Source organism: Atractosteus spatula, chromosome 1 (assembly GCF_055471065.1).
Source record: "Atractosteus spatula isolate fAtrSpa1 chromosome 1, fAtrSpa1.hap1, whole genome shotgun sequence".
Lineage (NCBI taxonomy): Eukaryota > Metazoa > Chordata > Actinopteri > Semionotiformes > Lepisosteidae > Atractosteus > Atractosteus spatula.
In genome coordinates, this window is record NC_142706.1 from 76,926,814 (window position 1) to 76,952,305 (window position 25,492).

The following is a 25,492-nucleotide window of genomic DNA, read 5'->3' on the forward strand; positions in this document are numbered from 1 at the left end:
GCTGGGATCCTTTCCTTGCTGTTTTTACATCCTGAAGCAGATGTCTAGTGCTTGTACAGTATGCTTACATATTTTCAGGGAGCAAATGCTAGAAAACCCAAGTCTTGTACAGGTAGGATACTATGATGCCTTCATCTTGGATAAACTTACTGCGTTCAGTTTCTTACTTCAGTGTCAGGTTCTATCTTTCCACCGGGTGCACTCAAAGACTCACCTTCACTGCATTTGAAAATCCTTCTCACGGGGAATTTGGAGCTGAGAGCCAGGCTGAGAAACTGCCCATAAGTGAAATGAAAGACACATGACAGGAAAAGCAGGGTTTGGGGAGGTGGCTCAGGGTTTGGGTGACATGCCAGATCTGTTACAGTTTTGGTGGACTCAGATGGCTTTACAACTCTGCTAATAAAAGTCACCGTGTGTTAAGAAGTTTGTAGCTCTGCATTGTCCTTTGAGTTTCTGACTGTGCTAACGCGCTGGCTGGGCACTGCAGGGCACGAAGCGTGTGCGAAGTGTCCTGTCTCTGACCTGCTGAGGCAGACCGTACCTTGGTCGTCCACAGCCCTGTTGAGATCCTCGCTCCACTCCACGTCCTCCCACACCCAGCCAGGAGGACACTCGATCTCGTCCTTCGCCAGCGCTTTCTCCCCGTTCTGCCTCAGCACACAAAACAAGAAGTCAGTGACGGAGGCTGCTCTTTCCATTCTTTGCATCTTATAGTATGAGCACGTCGAAGTGGGGAAAAAAGGGAAAAGAAATTAAAATAACTGCAGTAGTGCAGGATTTCACTGGACTGAATTTAGATGAAACCTTTATTTACTTTTCCCCTTCGTGTTTAAGAAAGAAGGCAGACCACCTGTTGTAATTCTGATCACAGTGATAAATCTTCATTTAGCTGGCTAGGGCCCCTATAGAATGATCGACATTTTTTGAGCTGCTGAACAATTTATGGAATGATGTACTGTATTCTATGTTAAGGTTTAAATATATATTCTTGCCAATTCTAATTCTAAGGTACTGTATGTTACATAGTTAACATAATAGGTTGTTCATGGTCATATCTAAGGTATTAGAATCTCCCAGAATTGTCTGTGCTTTAAAGTTGAGTGAATGAGAGTACCTTGGCATCTCTCTGCTCAGCTGAGGGGCTTTCGTAACAAACTTATCTCAACACTGCAATGAGACTTCTTGAATCACTACAGAAGTACCAGCCAGTGCAATTTGAATTAGGGATGACCAAGGCCAGGTGTGAGAGAAGGCAATCATGGTCCCTGTCCCTGATGCATAAGGTGGTAATTCAGGTTTGCAGTGCTGGAAATGGCCAAAATCCACTAACCACATCAGTGTAGCCTTCATGCATCCCGATCCACTGTCCCCCTGGCAACCGCATCTGATTCTCAAATGCCTCTTCCATGAATGTCATGTGACCCGCATCCACATCATACAGCAGCCTGAGGGGCACACAGGACACACAGCTCTGTGGTCATCAAGACATTGAGCTACTGTATGGCAATTAAGTTGCATAACAGTTTTACCTTAATGAATGCCTTTTATTGTACAAAAGGAAAAAAAGAAAGACTTTGGCCCAAGTTATAAAACAGCAATGCAAAAAATGCTTAAGATAATCCAAAAACAGCAACAAAAAGTTCATGCACATCAAGTGTAATTTAGACAGTTCTCTTTGGGAAGCAGAATAACAACTAGTGGACAGCGAGGAAGGAGACAGACAGGCAGCGGAGAGGTGTGGAGGAGGGAGCCCAGTAAGGAGAGTTTTAGAGGACAGCTGGGGGGGAGCCCAGTACGAAGAGTTGTGGAGAACGTGGCGGGACACTGACGTCTTTTCTGGACTGATGAACCACTCCCCTGCCCAGGCCCAGCCAGGCGATGGGTGGAAGCTGTCTTTGGGCAGTTTGATTTTCCCCGTGACGTCACTGAACTTGGGGTATGTGAGGCCAGTGGTTCCCCAGTTCCCCACTAAGGCCAGCTTGGTCTGGTTCTCATACTGGCAAAGGAAAAAGAAGACAAGTCACTGACTGGATATCGACAGGCCTCACCCCGCCCCCGAGCTGTCAAGAGGAACCTCCCACTGTTCCTGGGCATCACTTGATCTGACTGCCTTGCAGTCTCTGTAACAGTGTTACACTGACTGAGAGAGGACATTCGAGTTACTGGAGTGAAAGTTAACTTCAGTTCACGTGTGTTTGCTCAATCGGGTCCTCTTGTAATCTTTTCTGCTTGTGTCAAGGAACTAAAAAGGTTTAGTTCCTTCAGCCTGTATGTGCAGAACATTCCATGAAGTCCCAGAAAGTATCTAATTCCAGATCATTTTTATAACACGGTGACCAAAATTAAACTCAGTACTCTGAATGAGATCTTACTAGTCCATTGTCTCTTGTCATGTCATGTCATTTGCCAAACCACTTTTACACCACACGGTGTCGCGGGAAGCCGGAGCCTACCCGGCAAGCAACGAGCGCAAGGCAGGGTGCACCCTGGACAGGGCGCCAGTCCATCGCAGGGCAAGTGCAGGCCATCATACATGGGGACAATTTGGAGGCCACGGTAAAGGCCAAGGGGGGAAATTTGGCCCAGACACCGGGATAACTCCTTACTCTTCTCGAGAAATGCCCGGGGATCTTTAATGACCACTGAGAGGTGCACTGTCTCATTTTCAACAGAACACCCCTGGATTTAAATTCCACACTCTGAATATATCTCGCCTTAAGTATTGTTTTCCCACATTGTCCGGAAGATGTAAGTGAGTGTCTACGTGAACGCCAAGTCCTTTTCCCAAGAATCTTTTCACCGAGTGAGATGGACAGATCTGTTCTCCCTCAGCCTTCCCGACACTCACCGTCTCTGCAAACACTGACAGCTTCCCTTCGGCAAACTGATTGAATTCCTTTGTGTCGGCCGAGAGGCCGAACCACACCCGCACACGCAGCTGTGCAGGGATCTTGAAGTCCGGCTGGCCGTTCTGAGGATACTGCGTAAAACACACACAAGAGTCACTCCACACACTGCCCATCGGTGAAATCTGGTAACGTCCACAATCAGAGAGATTAACTGAAGTCTTGGCTCACCAGGCAGTGGTGGGTGGAGCACTATGAGAGAAAATGACACATTTTCTTACCCAGCTTGGTTTAAGGGCTCTAGGCAAGACAACTAGGTTGGAATTAGCAACTAAGCTATTTCTTGACACTGTAATTTTTAATTACCTGTTGTAGTTAATATCTGTCTCCTGTCATGCTTTACTGTACTGGATTGGTCATGCCCATGAAGCACATTAAATTAAGCTGAGCTGAACTGATTAACATCACAGGTGTTAAGGCCAAAATCAGCTACTTCATTTTTGTGTCTGCATTTGTTCATTTTAGCACATTAAAAATATCAAATGGTGAATTGTGTTCAGTGGTACTGTGGACAATATTGGATTTCTAGAGTTGAGAACTCTGTACTTTCTCTAAGGAACCCAGGCAAATGGCTTCAACGACTGCTTAACAGCTTCTTCCATACTCCTGCAATCCTCTGGGTAAAGTAGTGCTTCATTCTAAAGAGGTTGTGAAGAATATGTCTCAGAGACTTTGAAGCAGGATACCTGGGCAACTAAAATTTGTCAGTTTCTTTCACTGCCCTCCACTCACCTGAACAAATGCCACATTTAGCCAAGTAAACATCACATCTGTTTGGTTTTTCGTTTAGTCTTCACGTCCTCATCAGAGTGCTTTAAAATCCTGAGCACATTAATACAGTGAAGGTGGAAATAGGAAGGAAGTGAGAACTCAAGACACTTATCATCCGTAACCTGCGAAACACCCATGTGCTGTGCAAAGCTTGTGGTAACAGTGGCCACAGCCGACCCAGAGATTCAGCACCAGGACCAGCCCTGCGGCTCACCTTCATGCGGATGGTCTGCAGCTGGCCGCAGCTCCTGCCGCAGTGGCTCCGGGAGTAGATGACCTCATGAGCGGGAATTCTGTAGTAGGCGAGTCGCCGATCCCCCTGCAGCATCCAGATCACAATGTCCGGGAGGCTGTTCTGGGGCTGGGAGAGGGACAGCGCTGTGAGTCCGCGGCCTTGTTCGATTTCCCTCGGTGTCTGCTTCGTGTCAATGTCCTCCTCAGGCTCCCTCAGCCATTCCTCCACCTGCCCCTGTCTACATCTGTCCCCACCCCTGCTGTGCTTTTCCACCTCCTGCACAGCGAGCGGGAGGACCCACTCTTCCTGACAATTCCTGACCTTACCAGCCATGGATCAAAATGTCTCAGTCTTCTTCCTCTCCTTCTCTGCTCTCCTCTGTCGCTCACCTGAGCCGTTCGCCGGGGCTCTCGGCTCTGTGCACCCCTCCCCACGCTCCTACCCAGCCAGCCTGAGCCCCTGCTGCCGTACCTCCTCGGCCAGGGCCCGGAGCCGCAGCGCCCAGTCCTCCGCCTGCTCCAGCACCACGCCCAGCTCCGTGGCAGGGCCGTGTCTGAGGGCCAGCGCCGCCTGCTGGATCTGCTGGAGGTTGCTCCTGCGCAGGTGGCGTCTGGCCTTGTCCAGGGGTGTAGCGCAGGGCCAGCTCTGCAGGTCAGGGAGCTCCTGGCTGCAGCACACGGCAAGTTGAGTTAGTGAGCCGGCCCAGCTAGGGATCGGGACACCCAGAGTCATCTGCGAACCCGCAGTCCCATTCAAATTAGCCTTTCACCAGGGATGTCTTTACACAGTGTTTGCTCTTAAAAACATTTACATTAATAATATTTCCACAAATATATTATTTTATGAATATTAAAATACATTGATGTTGTTCTGTAGTTCTGCTTTTGTTTTGTTCCTAATTAATGACACCATCATCCCGAGTTATTAGATTTTAATTTGTCATGATGTTTAAGATTTTGTCAATTTAAATGGTATCTTATCCCTGCCCAAAGGAGACTAAGACCACCTGAACTACTGTAGGCCCCCCTTGATGATTTTGCATGGCCCCACCCCTATGAGCCACCGAACCGGATTATACCTGCAGTCAGTGATGACATCGTCTAAGAGACGGGACACCTTGCTGTCCACCTCCTCCAGTAGACTGCCTGCCTTCAGATCCAACTGCACCTGCTCCAGATTGGCTTCCTAACCAGAGGGGAAAGAGGAGAAGAGAGAATCAGACCTTGTTCTCTGACTCTGCCAGCAGGGCTGACAAGCAGTTTAGAGACGACCTTCTCTCCACACCTGTAACAATGCAAAAGTACAAGTCCTGCTAGGACACTACCCTTACAAGGAGTCACTAAAGCAGAGACTCCTAATGTCCGACTGCCGTACTCCTCACACTGGGCGAGAGCCTTGTCCAGACTGTATGACCGTTGGGCCTGCTGCCCTGAAGCCCTGAAGAAAGAGTGCACGCTGGCACAGGAGAGCCTGGCAGAGGCGGATCTCCTGGGGCGCTGGGGCTGTGCACCACTGATCAGCTGTTGCAGACTCACCAGGCGCTCCACCATGTGCAGCATCATGTTGAGGGCGTCGATGCGCGGTTTCACGTCCTCCCACTCTGAGGACAGCACCACCACGGGCTTCACATTCCCCCAGGGCAGGTAGTAATAGTGACACCCTGCAGGGCAGGCAAGACAACGGCGTCAACAGGCTGCCCACCTGAGGACTGAGCTGCACACACTGTACACACACTGCACATATAACGTCATCCCAGCGCAAGTCAATTAAAACCCACATATACATTCGACAGCTCAAAGGAGATATGGAAAGGTATGTTGTTTTGGAGCCTAAAATGATCATAAATGATTCCTTCAGTACTATCGCACACAACAACTAAGAAGGATAAAGATAAATGGATCCTGCATCTGGGACAATGAAGGGAAATGTCTGGCAAAAAAAAGGGTAAGTGACTGGTGTACTAATCAAGCAGTCCTCTCAGACAGGGAGCTGCGTCAGCATGTGTAGGCTGCAAAGGAACAGGTCAAGGTTTATTCCAGCTGAAAGGACAAGAAAAGAGACATAAAACGTTTTGGTGAGATGACACCTGAATAAGGCTCCATAGCCTAAACATTGTGTGTCTCTTTTCTTTTCCTTTCAGCATGGAATAAATCTTTACCTGTTTCTCTCAGGTGCTCACTGAGGAAGCAGTCAACAACAGGCCTCAGGCAACAGAAGGACACAGGTCTGTAATGGACGGTATCAGCACAGAAGAGGGAGAAGAGTTTTGGGTACTAGAAGCACTCGAGATTAATCAACCCCCCGCAGGGCCTGACAGGATCTTACCAACTCTTCCGTCAGTCCCTTCAGACAGGGGCGCACTCAGGGACTGCAGAATTGCTAATGAAGTGCCCTTTCATGGGAAGGGGGGAAGACTGAACCAAGTCATTATAGAGCAATTAGTCTGGCTTCTATGTCAGGATATGGAAACAATTACTAGAAGTAAATAAAATAAATACCTCCTGTAGATGGAAATAGGCTTCTAGACGATAGTCAACAAGGGTTTAGAAAGTGTAGGTCTTGTAACTATCCTGTTACTTAGCTTTCAACCATAGTGTACACGTAAGGAGTGTACGATATGGTGCTTTATAAGGTCCTTCATTAAGGATTAATTCTCTAATTACAGGCAGTAGGTGTTCAGGGAAAGGCATGTGGGTGGATTTAGAACCATTTAAGAGAAAACAAAGGGCACAGATAAGGAGGGAATGCTAAAACTGGGAAGTTGTTGAAGCGGATACCCTGGCTTCTTTCAAGAAACAGCTGGATAACATATTTCACTCAATTATCTACTAACTACAAAACGAGCAAGGGGGCCACCCGGCCTTCCCTCGTTTGAACTTTTTTATGTTCTTAATATTAACAGTTTTATCATCAACAGATCAAAAGAATTTTACAACAAGAACTGTAGTGTTAGATTTGTTGTGTATAACTGTATGTAGATGTGGATGTTTACTTTAGGCCTGATGCTTGTATTAAGTCTCTTTTTATGTCATTTTGTTATTGTTTTTTATTGTATATTACTTAATGCATATGTCCAAAAACTCTGTGGTAACTTGTAGCCATTGGCGCTATACTAAATAAAAATTATTTAATTGTATCAATGGATTGATCAATCTTGCTTTTTACTAGTTCTTCTTTTTAATGTTTCATATTTGTGGCTCAACTACAAAGCTTTGTACATCTATTGTTAATGAATTTTATATTTCTGCAAAGAGAATCCTTCATATATCACTAGAAATTCAACAGGAAAGCAACAATAATGTCTTCACAGCACTCAGCTGAAGAGTTTTGCAGTCTGATATGAGACTGCAGACCATAAGCAACTGAACCAGAATATTAACTGCACACTGACACCCCCTGGAGGCTGGAGCTGGGATCTCACCATCGAATACTGCCCGGCTGTACTGAGTGGTGGAGGCCAGAGGCAGGCAGGAGTTGTCAAACTTATTGCCATAGTTGCCAATGCTGACTTCAAACTGTATGGCATCATCCACGTCCTGGAGCAGAGTGGCAGAATAGAAGGCAGCAAACAGGCAGTACTTCCTCTTCCTCATGAACTTCTGGAAAAGTCGCAGACAAAACACGGGCTCAGGACATCGACAGACTATGGCATGTTTTAATGACATCACCAGAATAGGGGCCACATTTATTTTCAACCCAAAGAACAATGTACGTCTTCTACAAACGTAGAAAAGTGAGCAGTGTGTCAGGCTATAGTGTCAGTGAGCAGTGTGTCAGGGTGTAGTGTCTCAGTGAGCAGTGTGTCAGGCTGTAGTGTAAGTGAGCAGTGTGACAGGGTGTAATGTCTCAGTGAGCAGTGTGTCAGGGTGTAGTGTCTCAGTGAGCAGTGTGTCAGGCTGTAGTGTAAGTGAGCAGTGTGACAGGGTGTAGTGTCTCAGTGAGCAGTGTGTCAGGCTGTAGTGTCTCAGTGAGCAGTGTGTCAGGCTGTAGTGTCAGTGAGCAGTGTGTCAGGCTGTAGTGTCTCAGTGAGCAGTGTGTCAGGCTGTAGTGTCAGTGAGCAGTGTGTCAGGCTGTAGTGTAAGTGAGCAGTGTGTCAGGCTGTAGTGTCAGTGAGCAGTGTGTCAGGGTGTAGTGTCTCATTGTGCAGTGTGTCAGGCTGTAGTGTCTCAGTGAGTAGTGTGTCAGGTTGTAGTGTCAGTGAGCAGTGTGTCAGGCTGTAGTGTCTCAGTGAGCAGTGTGACAGGGTGTAGTGTCTCAGTGAGCAGTGTGTCAGGGTGTAGTGTCATAGTGAGCAGTGTGTCAGGCTGTAGTGTCAGTGAGCAGTGTGTCAGGCTGTAGTGTCTCAGTGAGCAGTGTGTCAGGGTGTAGTGTCATAGTGAGCAGTGTGTCAGGCTGTAGTGTCATAGTGAGCAGTGTGTCAGGCTGTAGTGTCAGTGAGCAGTGTGTCAGGGTGTAGTGTCAGTGAGCAGTGTGTCAGGGTGTAGTGTCTCAGTGAGCAGTATGTCAGGCTGTAGTGTCTCAGTGAGCAGTGTGTCAGGCTGTAGTGTCAGTGAGCAGTGTGTCAGGCTGTAGTGTAAGTGAGCAGTGTGTCAGGCTATAGTGTCAGTGAGCAGTGTGTCAGGGTGTAGTGTCTCAGTGAGCAGTGTGTCAGGCTGTAGTGTAAGTGAGCAGTGTGTCAGGCTATAGTGTCAGTGAGCAGTGTGTCAGGGTGTAGTGTCTCAGTGAGCAGTGTGTCAGGCTGTAGTGTAAGTGAGCAGTGTGACAGGGTGTAATGTCTCAGTGAGCAGTGTGTCAGGGTGTAGTGTCTCAGTGAGCAGTGTGTCAGGCTGTAGTGTAAGTGAGCAGTGTGACAGGGTGTAGTGTCTCAGTGAGCAGTGTGTCAGGCTGTAGTGTCTCAGTGAGCAGTGTGTCAGGCTGTAGTGTCAGTGAGCAGTGTGTCAGGCTGTAGTGTCTCAGTGAGCAGTGTGTCAGGCTGTAGTGTCAGTGAGCAGTGTGTCAGGCTGTAGTGTAAGTGAGCAGTGTGTCAGGCTGTAGTGTCAGTGAGCAGTGTGTCAGGGTGTAGTGTCTCATTGTGCAGTGTGTCAGGCTGTAGTGTCTCAGTGAGTAGTGTGTCAGGTTGTAGTGTCAGTGAGCAGTGTGTCAGGCTGTAGTGTCTCAGTGAGCAGTGTGACAGGGTGTAGTGTCTCAGTGAGCAGTGTGTCAGGGTGTAGTGTCATAGTGAGCAGTGTGTCAGGCTGTAGTGTCAGTGAGCAGTGTGTCAGGCTGTAGTGTCTCAGTGAGCAGTGTGTCAGGGTGTAGTGTCATAGTGAGCAGTGTGTCAGGCTGTAGTGTCATAGTGAGCAGTGTGTCAGGCTGTAGTGTCAGTGAGCAGTGTGTCAGGGTGTAGTGTCAGTGAGCAGTGTGTCAGGGTGTAGTGTCTCAGTGAGCAGTGTGTCAGGCTGTAGTGTCAGTGAGCAGTGTGTCAGGGTGTAGTGTCTCAGTGAGCAGTGTGTCAGGCTGTAGTGTAAGTGAGCAGTGTGTCAGGCTATAGTGTCAGTGAGCAGTGTGTCAGGGTGTAGTGTCTCAGTGAGCAGTGTGTCAGGCTGTAGTGTAAGTGAGCAGTGTGTCAGGCTATAGTGTCAGTGAGCAGTGTGTCAGGGTGTAGTGTCTCAGTGAGCAGTGTGTCAGGCTGTAGTGTAAGTGAGCAGTGTGACAGGGTGTAATGTCTCAGTGAGCAGTGTGTCAGGGTGTAGTGTCTCAGTGAGCAGTGTGTCAGGCTGTAGTGTAAGTGAGCAGTGTGACAGGGTGTAGTGTCTCAGTGAGCAGTGTGTCAGGCTGTAGTGTCTCAGTGAGCAGTGTGTCAGGCTGTAGTGTCAGTGAGCAGTGTGTCAGGCTGTAGTGTCTCAGTAAGCAGTGTGTCAGGCTGTAGTGTCTCAGTGAGCAGTGTGTCAGGCTGTAGTGTCAGTGAGCAGTGTGTCAGGCTGTAGTGTAAGTGAGCAGTGTGTCAGGCTGTAGTGTCAGTGAGCAGTGTGTCAGGGTGTAGTGTCTCAGTGTGCAGTGTGTCAGGCTGTAGTGTCTCAGTGAGTAGTGTGTCAGGTTGTAGTGTCAGTGAGCAGTGTGTCAGGCTGTAGTGTCTCAGTGAGCAGTGTGTCAGGCTGTAGTGTCAGTGAGCAGTGTGTCAGGCTGTAGTGTCTCAGTGAGCAGTGTGTCAGGCTGTAGTATAAGTGAGCAGTGTGTCAGGCTGTAGTGTCAGTGAACAGTGTGTCAGGCTGTAGTGTCTCAGTGAGCAGTGTGTCAGGCTGTAGTATAAGTGAGCAGTGTGTCAGGCTGTAGTGTCAGTGAGCAGTGTGTCAGGCTGTAGTGTCTCAGTGAGCAGTGTGTCAGGCTGTAGTGTCAGTGTGCAGTGTGTCAGGCTGTAGTGTCAGTGAGCAGTGTGTCAGGCTGTAGTGTCTCAGTGAGCAGTGTGTCAGGCTGTAGTATAAGTGAGCAGTGTGTCAGGCTGTAGTGTCAGTGAGCAGTGTGTCAGGCTGTAGTGTCATAGTGAGCAGTGTGTCAGGCTGTAGTATAAGTGAGCAGTGTGTCAGGCTGTAGTGTCAGTGAGCAGTGTGTCAGGGTGTAGTGTCTCAGTGTGCAGTGTGTCAGGCTGTAGTGTCTCAGTGAGTAGTGTGTCAGGTTGTAGTGTCAGTGAGCAGTGTGTCAGGCTGTAGTGTCTCAGTGAGCAGTGTGTCAGGCTGTAGTGTCAGTGAGCAGTGTGTCAGGCTGTAGTGTCTCAGTGAGCAGTGTGTCAGGCTGTAGTATAAGTGAGCAGTGTGTCAGGCTGTAGTGTCAGTGAGCAGTGTGTCAGGCTGTAGTGTCTCAGTGAGCAGTGTGTCAGGCTGTAGTATAAGTGAGCAGTGTGTCAGGCTGTAGTGTCAGTGAGCAGTGTGTCAGGCTGTAGTGTCTCAGTGAGCAGTGTGTCAGGCTGTAGTGTCAGTGTGCAGTGTGTCAGGCTGTAGTGTCAGTGAGCAGTGTGTCAGGCTGTAGTGTCTCAGTGAGCAGTGTGTCAGGGTGTAGTGTCTCAGTGAGCAGTGTGTCAGGCTGTAGTGTCAGTGAGCAGTGTGTCAGGCTGTAGTGTCATAGTGAGCAGTGTGTCAGGCTGTAGTGTCTCAGTGAGCAGTGTGTCAGGCTGTAGTATAAGTGAGCAGTGTGTCAGGCTGTAGTGTCTCAGTGAGCAGTGTGTCAGGCTGTAGTATAAGTGAGCAGTGTGTCAGGCTGTAGTGTCAGTGAGCAGTGTGTCAGGCTGTAGTGTCTCAGTGAGCAGTGTGTCAGGCTGTAGTATAAGTGAGCAGTGTGTCAGGCTGTAGTGTCAGTGAGCAGTGTGTCAGGCTGTAGTATAAGTGAGCAGTGTATCAGGCTGTAGTGTCATAGTGAGCAGTGTGTCAGGGTGTAGTGTCAGTGAGCAGTGTGTCAGGGTGTAGTGTCATAGTGAGCAGTGTGTCAGGCTGTAGTATAAGTGAGCAGTGTGTCAGGGTGTGGTGTCACAATAAGCACACTGTAGGTTTTGTTTTCTCTCAGTAAATAGTGCAAAGTCTTTCCCAGAAAGCGCTGAGAGTACATTCTCACCTCCACCACCAACAAATCATCGTTGGGAATATCCTCCACCTTCTGCTCGACACGCTCTGCCAGCTTGGTGCTGAGCTCCAGGAGGATGCGGCCACGGTACGCCACTCCCTCTCCCTGCAGGCACACAGGGCACGAATCAGATCGCTGGCATTCACTACATTCATATCTGCACCCTTCTGGAATAGTAGAGGCAGTCCCCCAGAAGGGTTGTGTTCTAAGGGAGAACTGTGATTATTAACATTGAAGTAATCGATGGAGAGAAATGTGCCAAACAGGGAGAGAGCAGGAGAGGGAAAGAGGTTGAACAGGGAGAGAGCAGGAGAGGGAAAGAGGTTGAACAGGGAGAGAGCAGGAGAGGGAAATGGGCTTCTCTGTGTCTCACGTGCTTTGTCGTGTTGTGAAAGGCGGACTACCATGAAACACTCGGCACAATGAAGCATGTAGCACTGCACCTTGCCCAGATTGAGAGCCTCGTAGGGGTCCGAGAATGTGCTGAACTCCCGGGGGCTGCCATAGACGTTGACATAGCAAGGCCCAAAGGTGGGCAGGAACCCCAGGCTGTCATCAACTGGGGGTACAGAAAACACAAAGGTGATTAAGAAGAAGCATAAACACTCATTAACAGCTTATTCAATACTCAGGACACCCAGGACACCGAGTGCTTGAACTGCCCATGGACTGACGTCTGGGTCTAATTGTTAACAGAGTCGGCGTTCTGTCAAAGTCTTGGCAAGGCCAGTGCCATTCAGCAGAGGCTGAATTCAGTGATTTAGTAATTGCCTGTCTTTCAGTGAACACAGAACAAATCCTCCCTGTGAGGAAATACATGTCAAATGTTGTTAATGTGTATATTTCATTTAGCTTAGTTATTGAAGGAAATCAGGTCTACTCTTGGAGTGACAGGTCTATTATGAACAGAGGATATTACGAGAGGACCTGATACAAGCATTGAAAATCCTCAAGGGCACTGACCAGTCAATCAAGAGGATTTCAAAATAAACAGTGAAACACAAACCAGAGGACACAAGCAGAAACTATGTGCAACAACATTTAAAACCTAGAACAGGGGGCACTTATTTACCCAAAGAGTTTTGGAAGTTTAGAACAAACTACCCAGTCATATAGTTGATGTCAGTGTCTTAGCGTCTTCCAAGAACTGGCTAGACAAGATACTTGGATCAATTAACTACAGTTTTATTGCCTTTCCTTGTCTGTGTCCAAATATATAGTTTTCAGTGGATATAGTGTTAAGATCACAAAAAGATCCAAACTCACCTGTTTCATGAATGGATCAACAAGGCATTTTACAATATTCTAATAAAACCATATATTTTTACAGCTGTGTAAATCATCAGTTACAGTGTTGTTTTGACTCAGAAACACATACTCAGAAAACTGGTAAACATGGTTATCATTATTTGTTAACATCTAAAACTTGAATTATAGTGCATATAAGGAATTCTTCGGATTCCTCTAAGACACAGTTGGACCTGAGAGTCCACGTTTTTATGTGAGTGTCTTAGCAAGAGACACAAACCATTTTATTATCTTCTGGGGTGGTGCTGTATTATATTGCTGTTTCTCTGAAAACAAAATCTCTGTAGAGCTTTGCCACATTCTGAGCAGAGTTAATAAAACTTCACATAGTGGAACAAGAATAATTCCAGAGAAGAGCACTTAGAAAGATTCCTGGTACCAATGACAACATTGCCTATCACACAGCATTATAAGAAAACATTCCTTTTTCGTCATATAGAAGCCATTGCTGGGGAACACTGCTGTGGGAGTGACTATGGCAGCATTAAGTGTAACATCACAAAGGAGAGAAATGATGTACCAGACGTACAGCTGTTTGTGAGGGTCTTCGGTGGTAAGTCATCTGAAGCACAGAGAGATGGATACACATTAGGAGCTAGTTAGCATGGGGCTTCAAGGAAACAGCAGATCACACAGTACAGAGGTGCACACCAAGAGAGCTTCGATTTCTAGCAACGTTTTATCATTTTTTAACTGGGTTCGTTGTTCTGTGGTCTGGAAATATACAGAACCACTAATGAGTACTTTATTGCACATGAATATTAGTATAATTTAGAGCTTTCCACTAACTTGCTCATCATTTCAGACAAGTGCAGTGGATAGAGATACACAGTCAAAGACTAATGTTTCAGACAGAAAATGTAAAAACAAGACATGACAAATACTTCTGATGCCCGGCAATCATCTGCAAGGGCCTGTAATAAAGATAAACATTAACCTAATAATAACAAATTTTACAGTGCTGTGCATTTCAGATAGTTTTCATCCGCTGAGTCTATTTTTTTAATGAGTTCTTTGTACAAAAAATCAGGAGCTAATAATGACACATTTGAAAGAAAATAAACTCAACTCAGCCAGACTACAAAACCACTGATCTACAAATCCAGTTAAACAGATAAACGTAAACCTTCACCTCTAATGGAGGGAATCAGAAGAATTACCCTCTTCAGCTAATCGAATCCGCAGATCCCTGGTGTGACAGAGCTGCCTCCCTCAGAAAGGATCTTAGCAGATCAGCACACAGATATCACACTCGAGCCTGACTGCACAGAACTGACCAGCAGATGCTGAAGCAGCTCACAGGATTGTGGTTTAGCAGTCCTTCAAGGTGGAGACTGGTTGAAATATGGTCTCTATGCTGAATGTCGCGTCCTCTGAATGCAAGATTTTATTAGGATTCTTAACCTGTGCTTTACATTGTGATATACTGTGCCCCTAAACCTGCTATTGGGTTTCAATCTGAGAGCTATTAATATGACTATGTTGAACCTTTACAAATGTTCTACTTCCTGGTTATTTATATGTATATACTGTTTCACAAACAGCTATTTTGGATTGTTTTGGCTTTACTCAGCATGTCAAATTCCTAGCTCAGAAGCGACTGGTCTTTTCTGAGGACAAGGCCACCTGCCTGGCCACCTCCTGCTAATGGTAAGCTTTTAGGGAATGTGGCCTTCTGGGGACTGAGACACTAATGCAAACTACTTACCATGTACCTCCTACTAAAACTGGACTCCTTTCTCCTTGTTTGTCCTGCTGGTACACAAATGATCTGAGTCTTCTTTTCCCATGCGAGGCCTGGTGCCACACAGTGAGCAATAGCGCCTGCTCTCGTGCATCTCCACTCACTCAAGGAGAGACTGCTGCTGCTTTTCATCTGGCTTTTTATGTGCAAGTTTTTATGGGTCTGATTTATATAAAGCACAAGTGTTTTTATATGTGAACTATTGTACAGAAGCTATAAATGTATTATTATTTATTCATTATTGTCATTGTTGTTGTGTTCCCTGTTGTGTGCACACTGTACAGTGCTCTGATGTCAGGATTGAACAGGTTGCAAGTCATGAATGAATTAATTCCTTCGATTTATAGAGTACTTTTCATCTCAAAAGATGCCAAAGTGTTTTTACATTAGGAGGAGATCCACTTCCACAACCTCTGAACTGCAGTCCCAGCTGGACGACACAGAGCAGCCATTCTGCGCCTGTAGTGACAAACTACTTCAGCAGTTAAATTCAAGGGAAATGTAGGGGTACTGGTCAGGAGGGAAGAGAGCTGGGGTACTGATCCACAGCACCACTTACAGCCTCATCCTGCTTGTCCTCAGAGGTCTCCCTCCCCAGTCCTGATCAGCCCGGGCCTGGATAACTTCTGAGATCTGAGCAGATCAGGCTGCCATGTGTTAATGCTGCTCTCAGTAAAGAAAAATGCCATTCGGAGCCCAGGAGGGGTGGTGGGTCTTGACGAAAGCCAGTTCAGAAACTGATCAGACTCCTGCTACTTTTCTTTCACTGTTCTTATTGTGTTCTGCCCTGTCTGGCATCCTTCCTGTTGTAGGCTGTAAAAGGATGCATGTCTCACCCTAACCATGTGGACATTCTCCTCCCTGCAAACTCTCTGCGTGTTGCTGTGACACATGAGTACTTGTTTTGCTCTGTGTCTCCAAGTGAGATCAGCAAAGCAAAAAACAGAAATGACTGAACTAATGGCACGTTGCAATTTAATATTCACATTAAGTGCGTCAAGTATTCGATTTCCTACTAAAGTAAGCAACAAAAACACTTTCCCCAAAGAAGATTTATATATTAGATTAATTTAATGTACCTGTAAAAAACATGGAGGGATTTGTCCCTGAAAATTGTAAAGACAATCTAATTTTAGATCAACGTAAGAAGCACCAGACACGCCACCAGTGAGCTGCTGTAGTTGTGTACGATCAGGCTGTCACAGAGGTAGAACTGTCTAACCGACACATTTATGCAACTAGTTTTATTCTTGATGGTAAAGGACATGCTATAAGATCTGCCTTTTTCATAGATAGGCTGACTTTAAAAAAAAGTCAGTCTATCTCTCTAATGGTTTAGTCAGCACTTCTAAAAGATGTTATCAGAAAGCAACAAAGGTTTGTGTGTTAGTAACTGTGTTAGCAGGTAAAATTCTCAGATCCCAAGAAAATCACACATATCAGCAACTGGACTATCCCTTCAGATATCATCAGGTTTTATGTGAATCTTAAAGTGCAACTTCATAGTCTTTAAGAAATCCCACATGACAGTGGCAGGAATTCATCAGGATAGAGTCTCCAAATTCCTCAGTGTCTTTGGACACAGCCCATCCCACACGCTCACCCTAGTTCATTCCACAGACACACGCCTGCCCACCCACCCCATCCAGCACTCCACTCATGGGTCTCATCTGGCCTGCATGTCTTGGGTCTGGGTGAGGAATGGGGCCAATTTCTGCCAGTGTTCTAGACCACAGTATGATCAGTGGATACTCCTTGTGCTTGCTGGTGAGATAGCTGGTGAAAGATTAGGTTCGTCGTGGTGTTTTCTCACACGATCCTCTCCTGAGACACACCCAGTCCCCTTCCTTCTCCCTCAACATGTCCCAATTCCCCTTCCTGCTCTCTATCCACATCACCCCGCTCTCCGAGCCAGGCAGTCTGCTCCACACCGAGAGCAGCAGGAGGAAGGACTGTGAGGGGGACTGTGGACCACAGGGGAGCAGTGAGACAGAGAAAAGACAGTAAAGACCTGGGCTGCCTTCTCTAGCACAGAGGCCAGTTCTGTGCTAACTGCTCTTGTGTCATGGCATTCTTACAGCTGTACTGAAACACTCCCTGGCTGGTCGACACCATCTTGATGAGTATTCTACTTTAATCGAGGCTCAGCCCAAAGAGGAGCTCCAGAACGCTTATAATTCGGGGCTTTGCAGATCCAGACAGTGACTGATTTGCACACAAACAAACACATTTGCACGCTCACACATTCACACACTCACACACACCGTCAATCAAAGTAAATTGCAATAATATTTTTGTTATTGTCCCTATGGTGTTATTTTTTTATTATATTTCAATACAAGCTGCCTAACAAGATGTGGTGGCTTGACTCTCTTTTGATATCCAAAACAAGCCACAATATGGACATAACTGCTGACATGTTAATTTGCCAGTGAATTCAACATATGCAGCTCCTACCAACCAAGCAACAGCCTGCAGGAGCATGCAGGAGGATGGTAAAATTTCATTCTCAGATGACTGCTTTAGGGCTGCTCACCCTGCAGGTACACCAATTCACCCCAGTACACAATTTTGGTACTTAACACAATTCTGCCATTGCTCCTTAACAATTCAACTGGTAAATATTCAGGATAAATTAAGCAATGAAACAGCTTTTTTGCATCTAGCACTGCAGTGGAGCATGATTGATGTGTTGCAGCATGACCATGTCATGCCATTGGCATGATTTTACCTTAATAACACTGCAATTTCTTTGCTATAGTTTTCACTGGTTTACATAACACTTAACTATATGCATTCATGCTTTGTAATTATGTCACTCAGCTTTATTACAATTCAGTCTGCTTTTACTAGGGTAAACTGCAGTAAACTCTAATAAAGGCATTACAAGGGACGCCATGAGAAGGGGCACTGATGTGAGATCTAGTCCTCATTAATACAGGACTGAAACAAGCCTGCAAGCACCTGTGACTCCTCAACAGTTCAATGCATCCGAAAACAACTAACTGGAGGACACACACAGAGTGGACCTCCTGGCACTGGAGCCTGATGCTTCCTGGAGCCATCCTGGCACAAAAGGCCGAGGAACCGCTTGGTGCTCAGGTCACGTTTGGAGCAGCAGATCTTAAAGCTCTTCAGGCCACAGTCTCTCAACACACACGAACCGATGCCACATTCACACAGTCTTCATCTTTGTAAGAAAAATGTTGCAACAGTGTCACATAAATCTTTGGGGAGGTAGACTTAAATCTCTAGTTGGTTTTTCTTAATTTGAGTGATCAAATCATTCAGGGATTTTGTATTTTTTTTTGTCATAAGAGGAAAAATGGTGATGAACAGTTCAGGAATACAGCCCAGTCCTTTGAATACAGAACACATCTCAGTCCCCATGCTCTGTAGAAATACACCAAGCCACGCCAACCAACCGCTCATAAGCAGAAGGCCAAGGTCTTTGCACACACAGCACAGCGCTCTGGTCTCCTGATACCCCTGAGGAAGGCCAGTCACAGCCTCAGCCACAGAACCACCAGTCTCATTGGTTGGTTGGTCTTGTCTCGACTCTAAACAGTGTTGTTTATAGACACTCAGTGTCAGACCTCTGCAGATGCCTCAGCAGGAGCGACAACTGTGTAGCAACAAAGATATTTAAAACCATGACATAAAAAGCAAGGCTGCATGTCTGGTTTGTGTGATCCCTGTATCAGAAGTGGGTGAGAGGTCTCAGTAAAGAGCAGCCCCACTAAATAAAAATCTGTGAGGCCAGGGGTATTAACATACCAAACCTCCCGTTACATTTAGCACGTACGTCTTGAACAACCAGCCCTTTAATTAACTGTAGAGGTGATTATTAGTGGATCAAACAGTTAAAGAGCTGGCTAGGTTAAAATCCTGCAGTGGGCGGACAGGGTTGATCACGTATTTGACTACCCATGTAGTAGGAGATACTATATGCATCCTGTGGCGTAAAATCTGCAATAGTGATAAGTGACATGAACACTGCCTTCTGTGATTGCAAGAGTGAATTAACCGCATGCATTTTCCAACACAGCAGAGCAAGGCTCCCACCACCTCCTAGCACAGCCCATTATCCCCCAGGTACAGTGGGGTTAGCGGCCCACCGCACTGCACCACTGTGTTAATCAGTCCAGCGTGCTCCACAGCCCCAGCCTCCCTACCTTCAATCTCCCCTCCCGGAGCAGAGATCTTGGACATGCACAGGTGTGTTGTGCCGATCACATCGTTGTGAGTTGCTCGGTCCCTGCCAGAGAGAACGAGGAAGTGTCTTTAAGAAACACACGTTCAGATCATGCAAAAACTTCACATGGTTATAGCTCAAGGTTACATGGAGAAAACACCTGGAGGTGTGTCACAGAGGGAGATAATGGGTGTGGGATGAAAGGTGTCAAGGTGGGGATGTAAGTTGCACTCAATGGCCAGTGTCACCCTAAGTGTTGGTGCAGTTCACACCTTGTTCTCTGAGCTTCCTCCCACTGATCAAAGACCCTGTTAACACAGAGTCCGGGCAATTAGAGACAATCCAGAGGTGACGCGAACTATGACACAGGTCTGACTGTGTACATACGGCAGGGTCATACTGGGAATGAGCGCTACATAATGCATTCTTCCACCTGGCCAAATCTGTATATAGACAGTTCCTCAATGAGCCCTGAGCAATTAGCTCTGCCCACAAGCTAGACATCATCCCCCGGAGAATGAGACAACGGCAAAAAGCCAATGGCAGTGTCTGCCCAACAGCCCCCAGGAGAACACTCAGACACCAGTGACTCTACAGTGAGCAGAGCAGGAAGACCCCAGCACTGTCTGCCCCCACCTTTTACCCAGAGCTGAACACAGAGGTGAACAGGGTAGGTGGGGACAGGCTGTGCAGGAGAGTCAGACTGAAGAGGGTGCTCAGAGCCCCCAGAGACCCTACACAGAGAAGAGTGCTGCTGGACGTCTCCTTTGGGACTCTGGGTCCAGTAGCTGGGGTCCTAGCACCCTTACATTTGCTCAATGGTGTAATCAATAAAAAAGCAGCTCCCGCATTTAGGGGTCACAATCCATGACAGGTGCACACATAAATACCAACAATCTGTACAGGAAATAACTGAAAAAGACCATAACTGTCATCACTATGATCAAAACTTATTGATCATGAAATAACTGTAAATAAAATGTGTTTGGAGTGTTTCCTCCCACAGTCCAGACATACTGGTAAGTAGGCTTGTGGGGAAGCTTGAGTGTGAGTGTGTGCATGTCTGTGTCTGTGTGAGTCCCGCAATGGGCTGGGGTCATTTTGAAGGTGTATCCTGCCTTATGCCTGTTGCTTGCTGGGATGGAGTCCCACTCCTGCACAACTCTGTATAGGACAAAGCACTCAGGAAATTGGATGAATGGCAAATGTTTAGGCAGTGGGCATATCAGGGTGAGTATTGACTTACCAGTCTAGGATTCGGATTTTCATTTTCTCACACATAGAGGGGAACTGTAAAGAGGGAGACCACTGTCAGAGCATATTCTTTCTGTACATTTAGCCCTGTACCCTGTGCTGGGAAGCTGCAACTGATTCAACTCTAAAACCAACTTAATACCATCTCTCACTGACCTGACTCTACACACTGTCCCACACACACCTCTCACTGACCCGACTCTACACACTGACCCACACACCTCTCACTGACCCGACTCTACACACTGTCCCACACACACCTCTCACTGACCCGACTCTACACACTGTCACACACACCTCTCACTGACCCGACTATACACACTGTCCCACACACACCTCTCACTGACCCGACTCTACACACTGTCCCACACACACCTCTCACTGACCCGACTCTACACACTGACCCACACACCTCTCACTGACCCGACTCTACACACTGACCCACACACCTCTCACTGACCCGACTCTACACACTGACCCACACACACCTCTCACTGACCCGACTCTACACACTGTCCCACACACACCTCTCACTGACCCGACTCTACACACTGTCCCACACACCTCTCACCAATCCGACTCTACACACTGTCCCACACACCTCTCACCGACCCGACTCTACACACTGACCCACACACACCTCTCACTGACCCGACTCTACACACTGTCCCACACACCTCTCACCAATCCGACTCTACACACTGTCCCACACACCTCTCACCGACCTGACTCTACACACTGACCAACACACACCTCTCACTGACCCGACTCTACACACTGTCCCACACACACCTCTCACTGACCCGACTCTACGCACTGACCAACACACACCTCTCACTGACCCGACTCTACACACTGTCCCACACACACCTCTCACTAACCCGACTCTACACACTGTCCCACACACACCTCTCACTGACCCGACTCTACACACTGTCCCACACACACCTCTCACTGACCTGACTCTGCACTCCAACCCAGATATGTTTCCTTATTATTCCTATTAATATTACTTAATATGTGTTTCTATATTGTTACTGTTACTTTAAATGTTATCATTACAAATTTACTATTTTTGATAACTCGGCTATGAAGAGCTGTGGTACTGTAGGTGTTCTTTAGAGGCATCTCAGTAGGGTATATCTTACCCGGATAGGAAGACAGAGGCTCTGGTTCCACTGTGGGTTGGCATTTTTCTCCAGGATCTTAGTGCAGATCTGTCAAAGAACGAATGGAAACATAAAACCTGTATGAAGAATTAGCTCATTATTAAAGCTATTGGAAAATTACACAAGATAACAAAATATTTACAATTTTAAAATAACATTAAAATAACATTAATATTGATATGCTGGTGCAAAGTGTGTTCATGTTTGTGTTCATTGAAGAGGAATGGGTTGTTACTCTTGTGTGATACAGCATTGTGAGTGTCAACACAGTATTGAGCAAGTAGGTTCACTATTATGGAGTCCGCCAGCTCAGCGGTGCTTTGTGCAATGTCAGGGCACTGTAGTTGAAGAGCTGTGTAGTTGTTGCCCAGTGTTACCGTTTTGCCAGCAAAGTTGACCTCCACCAGCGGGTCCACCAGGTTCTTCCGGTTGCTTTCAAAGCCAAAGATCTGTTTCATTCCATCAAGGAAGGCATCATCCACTGCAGACACAAACAGTATCACTGTTAGATTAACACATAGAACAACTGTTAGATAAAGACACACAGCTCCACCATCACACTGACACACAACTCTACCATCGCACTGACACAGAGCACCACCGTCACACTGACACACAACACCTGTGTCACACTGACACACAGCTCCACCGTCTCACTGTCACACAGCTCCACCATCACACTGACAGAACGACATCAATGTCGTCAGACAGACTGACGTCAGCACAGTCACTAAAATACACTTTCCTTTTGTCAGACAGACTGACATCAGCACAGTCATTAAGATACACTGCCCTATCGTCAGACAGACTGACGTCAGCACAGTCACACAGATACACTGCCCTATCGTCAAACAGACTGACGTCAGCACAGTCACACAGATATACTGCCCTATCGTCAGACTGACTGACATCAGCACAGTTACACAGATACACTGCCCCATCGTCAGACAGACACACGTGTGTGGAGAAGCGCGGGAGGGAGCCACACCCCTGGCCTGCACTCACTCTGAGGCAGGTCCTCAGCTCGGTACACCCTCAGTGTGAAGTGAGCCCCTCTCAGCGTCAGCCCTGCGGGCCGCAGCAGGTTCCCCTCGATGTCTTCTCTGTCCTCCACCCCATCCTTCTTGTCCAGCTGAAACACAGGGCTCAGGCAGTCATTCAGCAGGGCCTCTTGCACAGAAACAGAGATCTGCTCTACACTCACTGAAAACAAAGGCAAACCTTAGGGAGCTGGAGATCACTTAGTTTTTCTGTTGCAGCATTAGGGTGGTTCTGAAAATACTGAGATGGTTTTAGCTATCTAAAATTGGAATCCCAGAAAATAGCCTGTTGAGCTTTAAATATAGTAGTCAAGGATTTTAAAACCCATCCTTTCCAACTGCAATTTGCATCACTACTGACACGTGTAACACGATACACTCACATTCTGAAGGAGGGTGACTCTTACTCATGTTCCAGTGCTGAGCTCAGACATCTGAGTGTCCAGTTAATGAACACAATTTAATGGAGACAATGACTGAGAGATAATGAATTTAGCTCATCATCACTCAGTCATTGTCTCCATTAAATTTTCATAATTAAAAAAAATCTAGGAGAGAAAATTCCTTATGGCCAACAGCCATATTGTGGCTAAGACTTATATTCACACACTCCTTCTATATTCCTTGGATAATGAACAGAAAATTGTTTGATTTTGTATATTTCTTGTAAAAGAACAGTGTCAACAGGAAGATCGTGATTCAGAAATTGAGTTCAGGATGAGCAGCACCGCAAGACTAGTGACTTAAAAAAGACTCAGACTCACCGGAGCCTCATCACCAACCCCCAGCACAAACAGGCTGACTTTTAGGTAGCCTTTGGCCCCAGCAGAGATGTCGTCGGGGTCAGAGAGTAGGAGCCACTTCCTGAGGAATGCATGCTCTGACAGACAGACACAAGGAGACGTGCAGTCTGGATTAGATATCTTCACCTGACAGCCCTGATGAATTCAGATGCATGCCCTATTTATTCAAACACTAGGCAATAACTTTCAGTTAAAATAAACAGACTCTGGAAGTGGCTCATCCGCATGTAACAATGATTAATCGCTGGGAAATGCAAAAGGAACTGATTAGCAGTAGCAGATATTGTGCAGTGCTTTGCAAAAGCATTCAAACCCTTCCTAATTTTGCAAAATTACATACAGTATGATGCACACAATTTTTTAAAAAATAATATTTTGATCAAAAACTGAATGCTGAAATGAATACTTCTAAGACTAAGATAAGATACAGTAGATGTCAGCAAAAACTAAAGAGAAATAAATGAAACATTTTGATTTTATGCCCGAGTTTATCCTGGGAAGCAACAGCCACAAGGCAGGATACACCCTGGACAGGACGCCAGTCCATCACAAGCACACACAGACACTTACACACTCACACCTGGGCCTATTTTCCCAGAGACTAAGTAACCTACCAGTATGCTTTTGGACTGTAGGAAGAAACTGGAACACCCAGAGGAAACCCACAAACACAGGGGGAACATACAAACTCCACACAGACAGCACTCCAGAAATTGAACCCAGAGTCCCAGCGCAGCAAGGCAGCAGTGGTAAACACTGCACCACCTTGCATTCACATTGTGAAAAGTCACATTGACTTTTCCAAATTCCCTTCATATTAACTATCTCATGACTTCTTTCTTTTTGTTTTTTGCGTTAAATGTGTAGAGTAGGTTGTTTATGTAAAAAGTATTAATCACTAATTCAAACTGTAAAGACTGGAGGCTTTAAAGCAACACAAGGTGAAACTTGTGCTATGATCAGAACACTTTCACTAGGCATTGAAAAGACAACATGACATCAGACATCAGCTGGGAGCTGACCCAGAGTGTCACTGTCACTATAACATCAGCAAGGAAAAGAAGTATTGTACTTACTGGGTTCTGCATAGATTGTGCCCACATCAAGCTAAAATCAACAAGAAGATGTGATTAGACAGAGGATCTTTTCCTAGTAACAAAAATCAAAACTTGTGAAAATAGAATCATATGTTAAAGAAAATGAAATGGTAAATCATGATTATATGTAATATTTTTGTGTAGTAGTAAATAAGTATCGCTGAACACAAACTTCTGAAATGCCTTTCCTGAAGCTTACATCCGGAAGTAAAAAGCCAATTACCAGTGTGTACATTTGCTCTTTAAAGAATGACTGGATTCTGCTGCATTAAATTTCTCTTTAAATTAAATTCTGAATTTCTCTTTTTTTCCCCACCAAAACAGTCTGCAGGATTGCCAGTGTATGTCTGTGTCTGTCCTGCCTTGTGTTCATTTGAAAATTGCTGTGTACAGCTGGAGCCAAGTGCCAGGTGAGACACTGCTGTTGTCATCTTGAGTAAAGTACGTCACCTGAATTCATTCCAGGAAATTCTCTGGCTATACAAATGGGTGTAAATGCAACTTGCTTTGGATAAAAAACATCAACCAAATAATTGAGTTAGTGATTTACACAGTTGATGCACTTATCTAATGTAAGCTATATTTGTGCTCACTTCGGTAAGGAGGTATTTTATTGGATCAGCCTGAATGAAAGGCCAGCTGAACAACAGCAGGTCCCTGCCTGGAACCTGCAACCTTCCAGTTAGGAGTCCAGAGCTCCAACACTTATAGCACTAGCTCAGTATAGAGTGACACTGTGATTATTCAACATTCACGTATATCCCCATTTCCCCTGCGATGCGGGCTAATCCTGAGCACTGCCTCCTGAAACATCATCCTGATGCAATAATAATATTTTATTGGAATAAAACTGCATCAAAAACCTGCATGTGCTCTGCGTAGTTAAACATGTAAAAGTTAAGAATTAGATACAATGAGCGGGTCGGTTTAACTACTGCATTCTTTTAGCTTATGGTATAGCAGCATTACAAACTGTGTGAGATCATTTACTGGACAGCCTTTACTTAAGTTGTAGAAATCCTCTTAAGGGTAATGGAGCTGAGGAAAAGGAGTCTTACCCTGAATTCCCCAATTACGGAGTCATTACGAAGAGATCGAGAGTCAAAAACCTGGGCAGAGAGAAGAAGCTTTAATATTTCATGAAAATCTCCACTAGGCGTTGTTGAAATGGCTCTGGGTAGCTAGACTAGATTTAATGCAGTTTATTAGAGTCAATTCCAAAACCAAGACCTCAGTGAAGGTAAACAGAGCAGCTCAACCTTTCTGAAGGTTTTTTTCCTCAGGATCAGAAAGCAAAGTGTCAGAGGGTGACAAAGTTTTGTGTGGGGAAACAGGTGTCAGGGACTATACTGACTTGCTGTTTGCTTTACATGGCCA

At 46.0% G+C, this 25,492-nt stretch overlaps 1 protein-coding gene across 7 annotated transcripts in view; it reads right to left on the reverse strand.

Annotated features, from left to right (window-relative positions):
* The window catches only part of dysf (dysferlin, limb girdle muscular dystrophy 2B (autosomal recessive)), a 130,060-nt gene that overhangs the window by 63,841 nt on the left and 40,727 nt on the right, over positions 1-25,492 (reverse strand). For 4 of the 7 annotated variants that reach the window (XM_088919827.1, XM_088919825.1, XM_088919826.1 and 1 more), the window contains exons 9-28: positions 25,174-25,224; positions 24,095-24,125; positions 22,980-23,095; positions 22,181-22,307; positions 21,553-21,656; positions 21,155-21,223; positions 19,999-20,042; positions 18,733-18,815; positions 13,343-13,375; positions 11,949-12,064; positions 11,497-11,610; positions 7,337-7,514; positions 5,451-5,575; positions 4,994-5,100; positions 4,387-4,582; positions 3,895-4,041; positions 2,852-2,983; positions 1,833-1,999; positions 1,334-1,448; positions 545-650 (exon numbers count right to left, since the gene is read on the reverse strand). In XM_088919827.1, coding sequence (XP_088775953.1) covers positions 545-650; positions 1,334-1,448; positions 1,833-1,999; positions 2,852-2,983; positions 3,895-4,041; positions 4,387-4,582; positions 4,994-5,100; positions 5,451-5,575; positions 7,337-7,514; positions 11,497-11,610; positions 11,949-12,064; positions 13,343-13,375; positions 18,733-18,815; positions 19,999-20,042; positions 21,155-21,223; positions 21,553-21,656; positions 22,181-22,307; positions 22,980-23,095; positions 24,095-24,125; positions 25,174-25,224 — 2,161 coding nt within the window. The remainder of the gene's footprint in view (positions 1-544; positions 651-1,333; positions 1,449-1,832; positions 2,000-2,851; positions 2,984-3,894; positions 4,042-4,386; positions 4,583-4,993; positions 5,101-5,450; positions 5,576-7,336; positions 7,515-11,496; positions 11,611-11,948; positions 12,065-13,342; positions 13,376-18,732; positions 18,816-19,998; positions 20,043-21,154; positions 21,224-21,552; positions 21,657-22,180; positions 22,308-22,979; positions 23,096-24,094; positions 24,126-25,173; positions 25,225-25,492) is intronic. The other 3 variants (XM_088919824.1, XM_088919829.1, XM_088919828.1) reach the window with 1 other exon arrangement.